Source organism: Amblyomma mixtum, chromosome 1 (assembly GCF_055824585.1).
Source record: "Amblyomma mixtum isolate Tamu chromosome 1, ASM5582458v1, whole genome shotgun sequence".
NCBI classification, from domain to species: Eukaryota; Metazoa; Arthropoda; class Arachnida; order Ixodida; family Ixodidae; genus Amblyomma; species Amblyomma mixtum.
In genome coordinates, this window is record NC_143012.1 from 273,262,023 (window position 1) to 273,274,540 (window position 12,518).

Here is a 12,518-nt window from a genome sequence, read left to right on the forward strand (position 1 = left end):
TTAGTTTCTTGTCAAATTCTTACTTAGAGCAATAATTTTTTTTGGCTGATCATGTGACAAACTACCAACTGCTGCTACAAAACCGATGCAAGTAATCGTTAGGTGGCGCAAGGTCGCGGGGTATTTTGCGTCAGCGTACGATTGAATGGTTCCTTGCTTCCTGCACCGACCTGCGTGCTAAGCGGTATCAAACATGTATTCTCGCTTTCTAAAGCAAAATTATCTACGGTTTGCAAGTATACTTTTCTTCCAACTCGCTTTTGTTTTAAGTACCGTCAGCTTAGTAGCCGGCGATGAGGACACTGTACCTGAGAAACATGTGATCGAAGGAAAAGTGGTTCCTCCAGAAATTGCGACCTCCGAATGGTTAACATCCACTCGGATTCTGGTTAACGGCGGCGAACAGCTTGGATTTCTGAGGTGAGCAACGCAACTACAGGTGCTGCGCAGCATCTCCTGGCAATTATAGGATTTTAATGGTTCCGTCCTACTTTACAGGAGTGACGGAAGCTTTTCGGTTCACAACTTGTCTCCGGGGTCGTATGTCGTCGAAGTTGCGAATCCCGACCATATGTACGAGCCCGTTCGCGTGGATATCAACTCCAAAGGCAAATTTCGGGCTCGTCGAGTTAACTACATCCAGTCCAACCTCATCCAGACACTGGCGTACCCGTTGAAGATCAAGAGTCGCGGACCCTTCCAGTACTTTCAGGTTCGGGAGACATGGAGAATCACAGACTTTCTCATGAACCCCATGGTAAGTATCGCGGCAGTACTTAGCTCCCAAAGAATCTCTGGGTTTTCGGGAACCTGATCTTTCGGCATCTCATCACATAATGCTGCCACTGGAAAGCTGCTAGTTTCACAGCAAAAAAAATAAAATAAATAAACTTCCTTCATGGACACCAGCGTTCGCTGCTGCAGCCATCACCTTGATCAATAATCATGGTCTGCACACTCTCTTCAGCATGTAAAAACGTGATACTGACAATCGCCGGACGAGCCAGTTGGTGCATCATTACAGAGTAGCAGCTGTCTGCAGTGCAGATTGGTTAATTGGCAACATTACTGGTGTAGACTTGTGTTTATACTTGCTGCGTGGCCGCATGTACTGTACACTCGTAATGTCTTTATGGAAAAATCTGTTTGCAAAGGGCGAATTACAGGCCTGAAGGAATGTAGAAATGATTTGAATCTTTGTTTCTCACTTCTGTTTTTTGCGAGCAGAGTGGTTGGACAGGTTTGCATCTAAATCTGTCTTGAATGGTTTGGTTTGGTCTGGTTTATGGGAGTTTAGTGTTCGCTACTGAACAGATGTTCGACTTTAACTGAGGAAGGCGATGTTAATGTTCAAACAGTGAACAATAATCTCGCAGCTATGATTACGGAGTACTCCGTAGAAGTGGGCCATCTCAGGAGACGAAAGATCTGATTTACTCCTGAAGTGTTATTTTTTTTAGATTTTTCTAACCAAAACTGCTCATATTTTTTATTGCGGATTTTGAATGATATTGTTGTAAAAAGTAACTACTCGATCTTGAAAGAATAATTGCACCACGTACTAAGTCAGATTAGCACAATAAATTTTACTTATCAAAAAAAGCAGTGCAAAAAGACGTGGACAAAGACGAGATGACAAGGACAGTGCCAGTCCTTGCCGTCTCGTCTTTTTTGAGCTGCTTTTTTTCTGAAAGATTTGTACTAACACGCCCAACTCGCCGCATTTACTTATCAACATTGCATATGAAACCAGCTGCTTGGCGGTAACACAAAATAAAAGGCACTTAAAGGAAGCAGTCACAAATGTCCTATCATTTTCACTTGTACAGGCTAACCAACATTTGGATATTTCACTGGGAAGCTTCGGGACTGTGTGATAAATTTTAAAACAGGGAATGATACAGAGTGGCTTGTGCACCAAAGTCGAGTTTCTTTTCTCAACTCTTCCCCATTTTCTTCTCACTTCCGACAGTAACTGAAGCATTGGCGCTGCTTTGGTTTGGAGGGATATAGGCAGGAAAGTACCACTCCTTGAAATGTACACGATCAAGGTCGGCCGGTTGCACTTTGTCTTTCTGGAAGGATCAGGGTGCCTATTCAGGACCGAGGGCGAGGCAGCAGTCAAGGTGGTTCCCTCCATGTTTTTGGTACAAGACAAACGAGTTAAAAGTAGCTTCATGAATCAGGTGGCGAAAAATAGTCATATAGTATATTTTCTGCCATTTTCTGGGGACACGGTAGTTGGCCAGCATCTTTCTCATGAATGACTTATCAAAACAGCTTATGAATAGGAACAAGCAATATAGAGTACAGTTGAATATTATGACACATGCAGTACGATACTTGTTACTTTGGTAAAGGCTACAAGCGAATTAAAAGGAGCCACATAAAGCGCGTTAACGATGCACGAAAGAGGAACCTGAACTTGTCTTTTTACCGCGGGAACTCAATCTACACGTTCCGAGCATCCTTAGAAACTTCGAATTATTGTCCTGTGCCTCGCTCCCCACCCCTTCTTTCCCACACCAGCTAAGTGCTGGTCTCACTCTCTTTTTGCTGTCACACGGCCGGGCAGTGTGAATGTGGGGAGTTTGGTTGTTAGAGTTGGCGCAAGGCACGCCAGCTCCATAGTTGTGATGCGGCATCCTTGTTTCAGCATCAGGCAATCCAGCTGCAAAAAGTTGTGTCTGTATGCTTTTGTAAAGAAGTTTGCAGATAGATTTGCATCAAGTCTTTGTTGGAGCTAGTCATCAGTCCCCATGTCTTTAGCATTTCCAGTGTCCTCTTCTAAGCCAGCACACCAAAGCCACCAACACTGCTAGCATAACAGACGGCAAGCTTTTTTTCTGGAATTCGTGGCAGTGCTAAGTAGGGCCTCAGTTCGAGCTCATGGCGTGCATGTTATTTCTAATGTGCTTATCGAATTGTCTCTTGCTGCTCGTCGGCATGGTTGAGATTGTGGAGTGTGTTATGGCTATGCAAAAGTGTAAATGCATTTTCCTTGTCTTTGTCTACATTGCATAACAGTGAGATATAAAAGGGAAGTGAAAGAAACATGGGTTCAAGTTCTTTTATGCCACTGCTGCTGTTAAGAAAAAAAGGGGCTCGACCTGTATTGCTTTGTCTCACCTTGTGCGTATGCGTTGTTAGTTTCATGTAAAATGTCCAGCTGTTGCAGTGAACGACTGGATGTCTTATATGAAACATATTGCACGTGAACAAAGAATGGTGTGTTGTCTTGGGCTGTCAAGCCAGAAAACAAAGACATTCACCTTGACCCACTGCTATATCAGGCTGAAGAATGTGTGAAACAAATGTAGCACCAACCATTTTTGTGTCTTGATCTAAGCAGAAGTTTTGATTCAGGCTGGCATGATTGTGCACCAATCTGGCATGCATGACAAAAGGCTGGACGGCCTTCTTTCCTCTGAGTCTTTTCTGTTGAGAGCTCTTTGAACAAGGTTTGCAAAATATGAGTCAGCAAAGAAGAGGTCATATGTTTCAGTGCGGTCTGGCTTTGATCTTTTTTTTTATCGTTTTGTGCTGTTTAGTTGAAGATGCAAAACAAACATGCCCAAGTGTTTGCCACTTGTTCTGAGTTGGTTTGGCTCGCTTGTGAATACATGTGGGCTCTAACTTGCATAAATAATTCACCTTGGGGAAAGGCAGGCACAATATTTCTTATTGATAATATTTACAAATTCTAGTGGGTTTTACATCTGATTAGTTAGATAGAACTGTTAGCCCCCTAGCAGACACTTTCTTTTTTTATTATTTTTTCAAAAACCGTTCCAAAATGGCCTAGCAAACATGAATATGGCATATATCAAGCACAAAAATATATATAAATTTTCTTCTTCAATAAAACAACTTTTATTGGGCACATTTGTGTTATGTGGAAATAGGAAGCACTTCTTCCAAGAATTTGTTGATAGATGGCAGTTATAAAAGCACAGGTTTTTCACTAGTGTGCCAGTGCTCAAAGTAGGGGACTGTTCTGCACTAGGTGCGCATGTCCTTGTGAACGTGCTTCCTGTCCCTCCGCGTATCAGCCATTTCCTTCGTGTTCACCAGAACTTGGTGGGTCACCAGCAAGAAGGCTGTAATGTGACCTGGTGAAGTTCAGCTGGGTGGAAAGGAGGCAGATCGGTTCCACAGCAGCCGAATGGAAAGGCAGAAACCATGTCCACTTGCATTGTGTGTAAAACCGCCATAAGTAACCTGTGCAATGAGTCCATACATATTGTGATAGCGCACCTACATTGCATTTGCATTTAGTTTAACCAAGTAAATCGGAGAATTTTTTTTTCTCTCTTCACGGAAGGTACAATGGATTGTGCGACTCAGTCAGCCTCTGAACAGCGAGGACACTCTGTGGTCACCCTTTCTTTTGTGCCATTCCTTGCTTGGAGCACGTTTTTGCTAGGCATTCAGTCAGCAACATGAGAAATTTACCCAAAATGAGGCTCTTTCACATCTTTTTTTTTTTTTTTTGATACTGCACAAAACAAAACATTGATGTCGCCTCATCAGGTAGATGCTGAAATTCCTTTTTGTAGCAGATCTTCTTATCTAGCGCGTGGAGCACTTATTAAGAAACATGTTCACAAATCATGACATTGTGAAAAAATGAAAATGAGGTGCAAGACCTTGCATGTTGACGTTGATGCGAATGATTGTGAAGCTGCCAATGGTTCTCTGTAATTGTGCACTTATAATAAGATTTCTGGGATATAGCTGTAATAATATTTGCTTAGCTTATTCCATGGCATGTACCCAGGATTGAAATCCACTTTTCTGTCTGCTGTCCCGAAAGACGTGGGTTCGTTCCCAGCCGTGGCGGTTGAATTTGAATGGAGGCGAAATTATAGAGGCCCGTGTACTGTGTGATGTCAGTGCACATTAAAGAACATCAGGTGGTCGAAATTTGTGGAGCCCTTCGCTACGGCGTCCCTTATAGCCTGTGTCACTTTGGGACGTTAATCCCTCATAAAACATAAACCACTTTTCTATCTCTTATTCGGTACTGAATTTGCCGCTACAGAACTGGCTATAAATGTGATGGGCACCATACGAAATGCTTTGATGCCTCATCACCTTCCCTGTGTTCTCTTTCTGCCAGGTGCTCATGATGGTCGTTCCCCTGCTTCTTATCATGGTCCTGCCAAAACTGATGAATGCAGCTGACCCAGAGACTCAAAGGGTAAGTGTCACATTGGTAGGCCACGCAGGCTCTTTGTGGTTTGTTCAAGGGCCTGAACGAGTCTTTTGTAATCAAGTAGCCAGAGCGTCAAGAAGTTCTTGTTAGCAAGTGCTTGTTGACCGCAAGATCATGAAGTGTCATCATCTGGTGGAGGTGGATGGCTAATCGCATCGGCTAAACCAGCAGTGTGTATGGATATGGATATGTGAGCTTGCGTGTGCGTGTGTGCACGACTGCATGTATCTCTGGCCACAGCTGTTTGTTCCGTGGTTTCAGTGCATTCAAATTTGCTTGTCTGCTTCCCCTGACAAAATAATTTGGTCTAAGCTTATCATGTTGCACTAAAATCGAACCATTTGCTGTTCATGTCAGGTTTGCTGGTCATGCGGTATGACCACACCCTTTCTTGATCTCTGGCAGTTGAGCTTCTTTGCTGTGTGGCATTGTAAGTGCATCAACAAAGGCACTAGATGTGATATTAATAGAAACAACCTCATCATTGCAGAACATGCACCAACTGAATGCAGCCATCCAGTGGTTACATGCTTGCATCACTTCATTATTTCACATTCATCGGGATTCGAGGGGTTGTTGCATATGATGCCTTGGATTTTGCTCAAAAGCACATTAAAGTTCAACCATCCACAAATTATCTGCTGTTATATGCACACCAAGGTTGTGCAAGTTCTGTATTGTCACTATGTAACCTGATTTTGCAAAGGTATGTCTAAGCTGGTCTGCCTCACGTGAAGACTGTAGCTATGACAGCAGCACAGTTGATGAATTTTGTCTGAGGGAATTATGATAGCATCTGTGTAGGCATGCTGTGCACCTAAATGTGATGTAATTTGGCATAGGTGGTCAAAATACGTAAGGACTTCTACAGTATACATAGTAATTTCACGTTCGGTTATATATTTACTTGCAATGGGCCGTTGTTTTTGCCATTTAAAAATATGAGCATTATATAAGAAGTCAGTATATGAACCCAGGATGTCATAGCACTCAATGCCACATGCGTCCAGCAGTCTAGCTTCTCCCTTGTAACAAGCTCGCTGCTAACTTCACGGGAAATCTCAGCCGTTATCATTTGCATGAATATGGAGACAGTTAACTCAGTTGTTTTCAGGTTCTAAATCATTGCTCTGTGAATGTCATCAGAGACTGCTTTCCACAGGGCTCAACGACTGTATGCAAAAGCTGCGGTCAAAAGGTCTTTGTGTTCATAAAACGCTACGCACGAGGTTAAACTCTTTCATGCATAGGCATTCGCTATGCTTTCAAATAGCATACATAGCCTGTGATTAAGCACAGTAGATAAAGAGTACGAACAGCTCAACTTGATGTACAAGACCATGGCCTTGTGCCTAGATATTAATATGTTGGAGATGAGCAGAGACTTGCATACTGGTAAAAAGGTGGCCAAGATGTTTGTGTAAGCAATGAAATCCATCGTGCAAACTGTTATGCAAACGTGCATAAACAAAGGTTGTGCGTTTACATGCCAGTCCCCTGTCTCCAGGTCTCTTCGATTTGGCTGAACCAGTTCAAAGAGTGCGCCTGTTGCACTTCCGTCTTGGTTTTGTAAAAGTGTCAGCCTAGTGTAGCACTAGTTCTTGGCTGGCTTGCACTCTTGGAATTGGAAGTGCAGCTGGAGGGCAGCAATATGGCGGCCCCCATGTGTTTTAAATGAAATGATGACTGTTTATTCTTGAGAGAAGCAGGTGGGTAACCTTTTGGCGTCATAATTGTTAACCTAAACTGTCAAGTTGAGCCCCATCAGCATCATTTCAGCGCATATTTGTAAATCGTACATGCAGTGGCTCTTTTTCATAAAACGACGATTTCATGGGGCTGGTTTATGGCAGCACTTATTGCAATTTGCTGCTTGAGAATTGTTCACGTGGTTCGAGATTTTGGTAGCGACGCCAAGGCTAGCAGACTACCAGGCCTGCACTCGACTATTCATTTTGGAAGCAGCCAGTGCCAAGCTGCACTCGAACTGATGCTGGACACTTGGTGCCGCGGAACTTGACGGAACTAGAGCAGCCAGTGCGGCCAAATCGAAGAGACCTTCTCTGCAGCTTGCACTTCTACATAGCATTTAGAGATCCTCTGCTTTCTTCTGCAAAACTGGAACATAGTCGGGCAGTATACTACCCTTTCTCTGTAAGGATAGCATCCTTTCAGCTAATCTCCGCCTTGAAATTGAAAACAAACCATTGCCACATGTGCGCCCATGCAAGCCACCAGAGGTGTATCTACGCTAGTGGAGCGACAGTGTCGGCTTATAGAGATCGCTCTCTTGGCCAGCAACTTGGCATTTGCTTCTGAAAAAGTCACATTCGGTATTATATACAGGGTGTTTCACCTAAGACTTTCTGCAATTTTAAAAAATAAGCTATTTGAATTAGATGCGTGCTTTTTCTGGCACAGCATTGTCAGTGGTGTAGTACATCATAATGCAGCTAAGACGTGCTAACTAGCAGGCTTGTTAACCAATATTTATAGTTAACTTTTAAACTATTACCGTTGGGCTCCTTAATTATTGAAAGGCATGTAGCCCACCGTAAGTGATGTCCATATCCGTTTTTAGAATTTCGAGAACGCGATTATCCTCGGCGCTGTGGCCCAACAAATTTTGGCTATTTCGACGAGTTACGTGCACTGGAGAGGTTGCTTTGCCTGCAAGCTTCTCAAACCGCTTGTATTTTGGCACGATGTAGGCGAAATTTGTTGGGCCACAGCGCCGAGGATAATCGCGTTCTTGAAATTCTAAAAACGGATATGGACCTCACTTACGGTGGGCTGCATGCCTCTCAATAATTAAGGAGCCCAACGGTAATAGTTTAAAAGTTAACTATTAAATATTGGTTAACAAGCCTGCTAGTTAGCACGTTTTAGTTGAATTATGATGTACTACACCACTGACAATGCTATGCCAGAAAAAGTGCGCATCTAATTCAAATAGCTTATTTTTAAAAATTGCAGAAAGTCTTAGGTGAAACACCCTGTATAAAGAAAAAAACAGTGGCTGTAGGGCCCCTGCGGCATTTTGTGTTTGTATTGTACGCTGTGGCACACATCAGCTGGAAAGGACTGAAAGGCTGGGATGGGGAACTGTTGCGTAGTGTGCTTTGCCCGGTCTTGCTAAGCCTCGGTTTTGTGCTTTCGCAGGAGATGCATCAGATGCAGATGCCCAAGTATGACATGCCCGAGCTATCGGAAATGATGACTTCGCTCTTCACTGGTGGCAACAAGAGGCAGCAGCAGCAGGCCAAGACGACTCGAGTGGCAAAGAAGCGGCAATAGCAGGTGGATAGAGCATTGAGCCATCACCTGCAGTGCTGTGATTGTGATAAACGAGATCAGTATCTCTCAAGCGAGGAACTAATGGACGAGATGCATTGAGAATGCACTTTTGTGTCTTTTTCTCTCTCTCTCTCTCTTTTTTTAAGCATTTCGCTGTTTCGTGCACCCACTGTTGTGCCTCCTTGTTAAATATGAGTGCAGAAGTGGTTGCACAAGATTAGAGTTTTTAGAAGCCTCTCTCAAGAAATGCTGCAAAGCTGCGCTAATGAGCGCATTGTGTGGTAAGTTTCCGTCACAGGATTTTATTGCCAGATCAAATTTGTTTAGGCAGGAAAAGTGTAGTAGACGTTTATATAAGGAGAAAACCTCATGGTTCTTTTCTCTTTGTTTGTTCTTTTTTTTTTCTGGAGGCAAACCAGCTTTGCTGTTTTTTTTTTATTTTGCAGTGCACAGTTCCACGCCTCTTGGACAGAAAACAGTATATGTGGAGCTTTGTGATTCATCACTGTGATGTGACAGCCCTCTGTTACACTTCTGCAAATATGCTGTGTAATTTATGTCTTTGTGCTGTATTGTCCATGTCAAGGAACTGCAAGTAGATTTGGAACTTGATGAACAAGCCTTGTTCTTCCTAACTGATGTGGAGTGCTAGTATTGTCTTGTGTACCTTTGCCCTTAACGGCAGATGCCTGAAAATAGTGGAGGGCCCAGATATTGTATGCACCCATGTAATTACTGTTGAACACACTTTTTCAAGCAGGCTCGTTCCATTGCATTGACATTCAGTGTTTAGTAAAATTTACATTTTGTTCTGTATCAAGAATGAAATAATTTTTCATTGGTGCCAGTATTAAATTCTAAAACGTTTGATTGTGCATAAATGATATTGTGCACTACATATGCAGACCGATGTGACCTCATAAGTTTGCACTGCTGAAAAAGCCTTGTGTCTTGCTGTCTTTTATTGAACTTGGGGAACAGTTGTGCACCTGTGCAAGGTAACATGGTTGTTTTATTTCTTACTGCCTTAACAGTTTTTCCTTCATGCAGTGATGAACATTTAAGGCTCATTGTGAACCTAGTCCTTGATTTCTTGGCAGTTATGCAGTGCTCATAGTTTAGGTTGTAAGGCGCAACTGTTTCAATGAATTACTTGAAGTGCTGGCTTTTCGTTTTATATACAGGGTGTTTCGCGTCACTTGAACCAAGGATTTAAAAAAGTGGCGCACCGGAGCTGGGTGAAACCAAAGACAGTGTTTCCCGTTGTGTGGCGATCCTCAGAGTATTTTAAAAATTCCGCTTAATTCCAGCATTTAAAGAAAGCCCACGAAATGTGAAAAAAATCACACGATTGTGCTTTTCCACTACCGTATTGTAGCATTGCCAAGCACGTTCTTAATGAATGAAGCGTGCACGCTCCCTTCCTTGAACTGAGCGGACGATGCTGCTCTCAGCATAGACTTGAAAGTGCGTCAGCACAGTCTTCCTGAACATGGAAAGCGCCGTGATCTGCGATAGAGAAGTAGACCATCAACAGCCAATGCAGACGCAGCTTCTATTGAGCCATTGCATAAACAAAACAAAGAAGGAAGGAAAAGCAGTGAAGTCTCGTATTTCAAGGTAGCCTCCAATTTTTTTTTAAATCATTTTTCAGCCCGTCAAACTGAGTAGTGACCGCTTACTTGGGCGCAGTCACCGCGCACATTTCATTCATTCAAAATACAACTGGGAGCGCAGTCACGTGTTTCTTTTTTCATATTTCACGAGCTTTCAATCCTGGTAAAAAGGACCACATAGGAGGTACATTGCTACAAAATACTGGATCGGTTCTTTATTAATACCCTCTACAATTTAAAGAAATGCACGTGACCCTAAAGTGAATAATAGAAAATGTGCGTAATTAATCTTATCTAATTAACTAATTAAGCGAAATTTAAAAAATACTCTGAGTTGCGCCACACTACGCGAAACAACGTCTTTGGCTTTATTTAACCCCGGTGAGCCACTTTTTTAAAACCTTGGTTCATGTTATGTGAAACACCCTGTATAGTAGCTGGCAGCTTACATCTGTTTTCATTCGTGCTGTTGACATTTGTTGAGAGAGAATTTGGATAATAACGGCAGTGACCTCTTTGTGCATGTGTATACATTTAGGAAATGAAAGTGCACTTGTTATATATAATTTTTATACTTTGACAGTGTTTATACATTTTGCTTTCATCGAATTTGCATCTCTAGAGACACTATAAAGCTCGTAATTTCTGTGAAGAGACCATAGCTAAGTGCAGCGCTACATTTTTAAAGCTGCATTGGTGATTCGAAATGTTATGGTTTTTCAGAGAAACCTCGATATATGCCACCCAGAAATGAGTGCTGCCTACAACCTTCTGCTCACTGTTTGCATCTCCACATATGCAGTTGTATCGTTACCATTATAGCGTACATATGGCTGACATCATTCGTCTTAATGTCTCTGTGTTCTTGGCTGTGAATGCACAAGTGTGTGAGGAAGGCAGTTTTTGTATGGCACTTGTGAAAGCCTTGATCCATGTACAAAAAAGAAAATATGATATATTATGGCGACTAATAAATTTATGGCGACACAATGTGCCTGGTTTGTAGTTACCTGTTGGATCATACTTTCCCCTCCAAATAAACGTGACCATAGCGTCTCTCATGACCCCTGTGTCACTTCGACACATTGAACCCCAGCTAATATTATTACAAATTAAAATAAAGGCAGCATAAATTGCTGCATATTTTTTTTTAGAATCCGGATATTTGCTGCACTCAGTGGAAATAAGCAAAGAAAGACGAGCTTGCGGCAGTGTAGATGCTTAAGAGAAACAAATAAAAATTTCAAGGAGGCACTTCACTTAAGATAACTTTCATGCTGTAATGCGGAAGCATTTATGCTTGCATTGTGGCGCCATCTGCTGGGCCAGCGTCGTACATTGCAAGGGGGGTTTTCAGTGGGTGCCGCATGATGGCGCTAGGAAGAAGTAACAGAAAGGTACTTTTGTACTTGGTAAATTGTGGCATCTATAATTTATATGCTCGTAATTACTTATGTACGCTTCTAAGACAACTCTGCATTCACTAGACGCGCCTTTATTCGGCTGCAAACGTCGAACTGTCATGGCGCAACGGAATCGTCCCGTCTTACACTTCACAGGCCCAGGCTCGATATCCGCCTAGAACCAAACTTTCGTATTTTTCTTCACTGTTAGTTCGCGCCTTTTTGGATTGTAGTTTGAAATGTGGATTGGGATATGGATTCGCTTGTTGGATGTCTATGCATTGGTGAAAGCATGACACATCCTGTCCTTGGCAAACAGGTAATTTGAGTGGTATAGGTTTGGTTAGCTCCTGGTTAACGATTAGCCTTTCACAGGGCTCTTTATAGCTCAGTCTTATGCCCCTGAGCAAAACATCTCCAATATTTGCATGCTCTAAAACTGCAAACAAGAAATCGTGATGAACTTCATCAAATGGCTTTGCAAGGCCAATCTGAATAAGAGCTACTTGGCTGGTCTCATCTGATACTGTCTCCAATACTGAATGTGCAATATGAATATGGGTTTGGATGCTGCGGCCTCTGATACCACAGATCTGATTCGAGCCTATTAAGTCAGTGAGAACCATGCCACAGATGATTGAAAAGAACCTTTGCAAAAAGTTTGTAAGCTACATTACAGAGAAAAATTGGACGATATCAGAAAGTGGGGGGAAAAAACTAAAATCATAAGAAGCCTGAAAAACCTCCATCGAAACAGGCACAAGGCAAAGGGAAAATGTTTTATAGAACTCGCTAGTAATACCATCTGGCCCAAAAGATTTCTGAACCATAAGATCTGAAATGGCAGATTTAATTTCGCCCAAAAATTTAGGTCCTTCGACACTACAGCACGCTGCTCATCGTCAAGTCGAGGAAAGGCTTCGCGTAAGCAACGGCTTGAAACCAAAAGATACAAGGGGGCCTTGATAAGGTCTAGGTCCCATA

General features: G+C 42.5%; 1 protein-coding gene across 2 annotated transcripts; it reads left to right on the top strand.

Moving 5' to 3' along the window:
* The first annotated feature begins 110 nt into the window (after positions 1-110).
* On the top strand, positions 111-11,121 carry EMC7 (ER membrane protein complex subunit 7). Of its 2 annotated transcripts, XM_089565995.1 has the most exons (5): positions 111-420; positions 499-757; positions 5,123-5,203; positions 8,381-8,518; positions 8,962-11,121. In XM_089565995.1, the coding sequence occupies exons 1-4, from the start codon at positions 194-196 to the stop codon at positions 8,513-8,515; spliced, it is 702 nt and encodes a 233-aa protein (XP_089422121.1). In that variant the 5' UTR covers positions 111-193; the 3' UTR covers positions 8,516-8,518; positions 8,962-11,121. The 2 variants fall into 2 exon arrangements, with proteins under 2 accessions (XP_089422121.1, XP_089422120.1); XM_089565994.1 differs by having other exon boundaries at positions 8,381-11,121.
* The last annotated feature ends 1,397 nt before the right edge of the window (positions 11,122-12,518 follow it).

Coding starts and splice junctions, on each gene's coding strand:
- EMC7 (XM_089565994.1), top strand. CDS start 194: ATGTATTCTCGCTTTCTAAAGCAAAATTATCTACGGTTTGCAAGTATA. Junction 421..498: donor GAACAGCTTGGATTTCTGAG/GTGAGCAACGCA, acceptor CCTACTTTACAG/GAGTGACGGAAGCTTTTCGG. Junction 758..5,122: donor ACTTTCTCATGAACCCCATG/GTAAGTATCGCG, acceptor TCTTTCTGCCAG/GTGCTCATGATGGTCGTTCC.